Genomic DNA, 5400 nt, shown 5'->3' on the forward strand with positions numbered 1-5400 from the left:
AGGGGGGGGCGGGTGCGCGGGGTGTGCTCTCACATCCTGTCTGTGACCTTTCCCTTCTTGCTGATGTAACTTCTTAGTAACGCCAGATTCTGAAAGAGGAGTCCTACTGGATTGCTGTGTGTTTGCAGTTGATCATTTAAAGCAGAAGTCAGGGCCAGTCCCCTTGGATTCAAGTCCAGCTTGGCTGTGGTGTGCCGGATCATAGGACCTGCTGGGATGGAAGCAGGCCCTTCAGACCCCAGCTCAGACTGCTTCATCTGTTCACTGGGCTCAGTCAGCTACTATGCATTGGGCACCTACTGTGTGTTAGGCTGGAGAGATGTGTACCAGCATCCTAAACGCAGAGCCTTTGTGCCTTTAGGATGCTTATACTCGAGAAGTACGGTGGGGTTTATTTCTAGTTACGACTAGAAAATAGTCTGTCCTGGGTGTGTCTATGTGAAAGCTGAACTTCCCAGCATAAATGTCTGCCTCTGGGTAAAAGATCTCCCTTTTGGATCTTCCTAGGTTTCCTTACCTCTTCTGTACCCTGCTCTGACTCCAGTTATCGGTTTTTAGATGATAGGGAGGTCATCCTTCGAGACATTGAAGAGAGACCTTGTTCCCGGTGGCCACGCCGAATGCCCGTGCGTCTTCTCTGACCATTGCTTGTGGTTGGAAAGCCGGAGAGCCGGCACAGCTCCTCTGGAAGGCCCAGGAATTGTTGAGAGCTCGGTAGATGTGTCCCCACCCAAACTTACCTCAATACTCACCTGCTAACTCTGAATACTGGTCATTCAGATTGTCCAGTAGCGACTTATAGTGAGTGGGCGTCCCAGCTTCCCCTTCTACAGAGTACAGAGAGGACAAAGGGGCCCTAGGCCATCTGCTGGTCCCCATAATACCCTTTATTCTGTATCTGTTTCCTGGCCCAGGCTGGGGATTAGGACAAGCATTGGATGGACGGTCGGGGGCAGGACCCAGCCAGGCTGAGGCTAAACAGGATCTTAGTTGGTCTGTGGCCTGCTGTCCCTCCCTTCTAGTGCAACACATAAGTCTTGGGCCCCACGTACTAATGACCTGTACCAGGACATAGGTCCCTTGCTCCTGTACCAGGGAACAGGCCATGGAAGGGGCCTGGGTGAGCTCCTCTTCTAACTTCACCAAGTGCCCATCCTCAGCCAGGAGGGCAATGGTTACTGGGAAGACAGGAGAAGACATAGACAGGCAGGATCCTGGCATGGGACCCCAAACCCTTCCTCCCCAGCCCCTCCAGGTCTTCACACCTTCTGGGGGCACCTGAGCCTTCCGTTTCAGATGCCCAGTGAAGTTCACCAGGCTGCACCACGGGTTCACCAGCTCCCGGCAACCAGCTAAGGAGGGGCAGAGATGAGTGGGTAGAAGTGACAACCTCCTCCAGCTAAGAGAACTTCCACCCCCAGGCTGAGAGAAGCCACTAGGATTATGAGGCTAAGACTCAGTCTCAGGCCCAGTACCCCAGGCTAATGCTGCTCCACTGCAGACTCTTTCGTCCACCTCTTGCTAGGTAGAGGGTTGGGGACCACCACTGAAGTGCTCCCCAGAATCTGACCCGGCCTCTTGTCCTTTCCTCTTGAGAATAGCTTTCTCAACTCCCCACGCCCCTCCCAGTCTGTATCTCTCCTTCCTAGGCCTCTAGGGTAGAGAGGGAGACGCAACTCCTGAGTACGGCTACGATGTTCAGGGACGGGGGAACTCCGCTTACCTCCAAACATCACAGTGATAAACATCGCTGTAGAAGGAAGGAGACAGATCATGGAGCTCTGAACCCCCTCCTGCTCGTTTTCCAGGCCCCACCCAGGAACTGTGCATGTGAGTTTTGCTACATTAGGTGGGCTTGCCTCCTGGCTCTCTGGTCTAGCCGCGGCTCACCGACTGGCTCAGCTAGTCCAAGACCACTGGCTTCTTCTTTCTTCTGCTGCTTTCTGGGTGCCAGCAGCTCCTTCAGCTTCCAGTGGTTGCCATGACAGTGGGAGCCGCCAAGATATCAAGGCAGGAACTGCTTTTATCCCCAGTATCCTGGTAACTGGACCTACGGGGGCGGGCCTTCAAGGGGAGCTCTGGTCAGACCCATAAGCCCAGGCTCCAGACTGAAGTCCCTAGGGGTGGTGGTTTGAATATGCTTGGCCCAGGGAGTGGCGCTATTTGGAAGTGTGGCCTTGTTGGAAGAAGTGTGTCACTGTCGGGGTGGGCTTCTGAGACCCTCCTCCTAGCTTTGTGAGAGGCAGCCTGCTCCTGGTTTCCTTTGGATGAAGATGGAGAACTCTCAGCTCCTCCTGCACCATGTCTGCCTGGACGCTGCCAGGCTATGATGATGATGGACTGAACCTCTGAACCTGTAAGCCAGCCCCATTTAAATGTTGTCCTTTATAAGAGTTGCCTTGGTAGGGCTGGTGAGATGGCTCATCGGGTAAGAGCACTGACTGCTCTTCCAGAGGTCATGAGTTCAAATCCCAGGAACCACATGGTGGCTCACAACTACCCGTAATGAGATCTGACGCCCTCTTCTGTGCGGCTGAAGACAGCTACAGTGTACTTATGTGTAATAATAAATAAATCTTTAAAAAAAAAAGAGTTGCCTTGGTCATATTGTCTATTCACAGCAATGGAAATCTAATTAAGACACTAGGAGCAGGGCAGTGGTGGCACACACCTTTAATCCCAGCACTTGGGGAGGCAGAGGCAGGTGGATTTCTGAGTTCGAGGCCAACCTGGTCTACAGAGTGAGTTCCAGGACAGCCAGGGCTACACAGAGAAACCCTGTCTCAAAAAACCCATCAACCAACCAAACAAACAAAAAGGCACTAGGATACCCTGATGCTGCTTCAGAGACCAGGTTTCCTACCACGGAGTGGCAGTATGCAGGCTGCAGGGCTGTGAGCGCCCTCACCAATTGCTGAAGGCCCCACTAACAATGGCTTCTTCCCACGTGGCTTTTGTTTCTCCCCGCCCAGCCTTCCAATTATTTTCTTCTGTTCTTGTTTCTTTTCGTCTTCTCTCCCTACTCATGTTTATGGAGGTAGAATTTACATTTCCCGTGGGAGTGTTTTCAAGTTAGAAACAATTAGTTACATGTACTTATTTTATGTATGTGATTTTGTAACTGCATGCCTGTGGGTCAGCTCCTTCTACCCTGTGGGTCCTGCGGGTTAAACTCCGGTTGTCAGGCTTGGTGACAAGCTTCTTAACTCACTGAGCCATCTCTCGTTGACGCTAGTTTTTACTTTTGACAGATCTTTAGTGACCACATCCAGGATACAAAGGGTTTCCAATCATCCCTTCCCATTGGCGACTGTCAGAATAAACCTTGGGCTGGAGAGATGGCTCAGTTGTTAGGAACACTGACTTTTCTTCCAGAGGTTCATGAGTTCAATTCCCAGCAACCACATGGTGGCTCACAACCATCTGTAAAGGGATCAGATGCCCTCTTCCGGTGTCTGAATGCAGCTACAATGTACTTATATACATAAAATAAATAAATAATTCTAAAAATAAGTAAATAAGTAACCCTTAACTAGCCACTTAAATCCCAGCACTCGGGAGGAGTTCTCTGTGAGTTCCAAGCCAGTGTGGAATACAGAGTGAGTTCAAGGATAGCCAGGACTACACAGAGAAACCTTGTCTCAAAAAACAAACAACAAACCCAAACAAATAATTAAAATATAAGAGAAAGAGAACAAAAGAAAGGAAGAAAAAAGAAAGAATTGAGACAGAAAGAAAGAAAGAAAGAAAGGAGGAAAGAAAGAGAGGCCTTTAGGTTCTGCAACTCCTAACCTGGGTGGCAGTTGGTGGGGATTTTATACATGTATGTCTAATGACAAGAGTTAACCACAAGACTGCCACAACCACCTCTTTGCACAAAGGCCACCACGACCTTACAGAAATGCTCCCACAAGGCCATCCACCCAGCAACTGTGTGTTTAGTCTTGGACTCGGGCCACCCTTGTTATGGATCCTTGTAGCCAAGGATTATTGTTTCAAAATACCTTAGGCAACCCAGTTCACCTTTGAAAACTTCCTCCTGCTTCAAGCCTCCAGGAGCAGCCCCCAGTTTGCACTTACTGCACACATAGAACATGCGGATCCCTCCTGCGATGTTACCTTAGTCCCCAAGTCCCCTTCATCTACAGAGAATCTTCCTGATCTTCAGGTTCATAGGATCAGCCCTCCTCCCTGGCATCCACGGCTGCTTCGTGCCAGTCTTTGCCCTGGCGTCCCAATGGTGGGCTCAGAGCATACTACGGCCCGTGGTACCTGCTTTCTTCATGAAACCCGGTCTGGGTTGTGGGTGTTTGTCATGGCTTACCTTTTATTGCTGAGGGGGAGTTCAGGAGTCTGTTCATTCCTTCACTTGCTGCTGTTTGGGGGAGATGATGAACAAAGTTAGTACGGACTTCTGTCTACGTGTCTTTGCGCGCTTGTGTGAGCAGTTTTCACTTCTCGGGAATGTCACGGGAAGAACTGCAGGGTTGTCTGGTGGGAACGTGCACTCAGCTTTACAGGAAAGCCCTCGTGTATTTTCCACTTGTGTACTTGGTTTGCGTTGTCTTGTTTTCTGTCTTTGGTTGCCTCTGGGCCTCCTGGATCTAGAGCTGGCCAGAAGTAACCTACTTGTTATTTCTCCATACTAGTTAGTGTCCCTGCTATTCCCCCTGCCCCCGCTCCTAACACACAAACACACACACACACACACACACACACACACATCTTTTGTATCCAGGGACTCACAGATGCTAAGTGCTCTGCCACTTAGCCAGCTATCAGCAATGCTGGCCCTCACTCACTGTCCTCTATTTTCCCATCTCTTCCTCTTCCTTCCAATCTCTTCTATGTCCTACATTCTCATGCTTCATCTCCCCCCCCCCCCCCACTCTTTCAGTCCACCTCTGTCGTTAGTGTTCGTCCTTTCTCTGCTTTTTATTCTATTCCTCCATCTTTCCTTCTCATGTGTCGCCTCTCCTGTCCCTCTGCTTTCTTGTGCTCTGTCTTCTCCTCTCCAGGAGCCTCCACTAGAATCCCTAGTGTCAGAAGGGTACCCCACGGTTAAGCTGTTTGTTCTGCCTTCCATAGGCACATCTCTGGATGAGTAACAAGGGGTCTGGGTCCTCCCTAGAGCTCCCCACTGACCCACTTTGCCCCTAGATAAACACACTTGTTGGCCTAGCTGTTTCCATCTTGGGAAAAAAACAAAACAAAACAAAACAAAACAGAAATACAGGAAATACACATCACGACTCAGTGGGGTTCTTGTGACTCTTCAGCTTTCACAATACTTTCTTGTTGTTACTGTTAATTGAGGCAAGGTTTTGTAAGTAGCCCAGATGGTCTTGATTCATGATGTTACAGAATTAATGCGCCTTCCCAGTGAGAAACCACTCCACT

General features: G+C 49.9%; 1 protein-coding gene across 2 annotated transcripts; it reads right to left on the reverse strand.

The window, feature by feature from the left end:
- Positions 1 to 147: 147 nt before the first annotated feature.
- On the reverse strand, positions 148 to 1772 carry CUNH22orf15 (chromosome unknown C22orf15 homolog). 2 transcript variants are annotated; one of them, XM_031347929.1, is made up of 6 exons: positions 1724 to 1772; positions 1266 to 1352; positions 1053 to 1178; positions 753 to 827; positions 518 to 684; positions 148 to 211 (listed from the first exon to the last, which is right to left on the reverse strand). In XM_031347929.1, the coding sequence occupies exons 1-5, from the start codon at positions 1746 to 1748 to the stop codon at positions 545 to 547; spliced, it is 453 nt and encodes a 150-aa protein (XP_031203789.1). In that variant the 5' UTR covers positions 1749 to 1772; the 3' UTR covers positions 148 to 211; positions 518 to 544. The 2 variants fall into 2 exon arrangements, with proteins under 2 accessions (XP_031203789.1, XP_031203788.1); XM_031347928.1 differs by having other exon boundaries at positions 753 to 1178.
- Between the last annotated feature and the right edge of the window lie 3628 nt (positions 1773 to 5400).

The sequence above is a fragment of the Mastomys coucha genome, unplaced genomic scaffold (assembly GCF_008632895.1).
Source record: "Mastomys coucha isolate ucsf_1 unplaced genomic scaffold, UCSF_Mcou_1 pScaffold3, whole genome shotgun sequence".
Classification (NCBI taxonomy): Eukaryota; Metazoa; Chordata; class Mammalia; order Rodentia; family Muridae; genus Mastomys; species Mastomys coucha.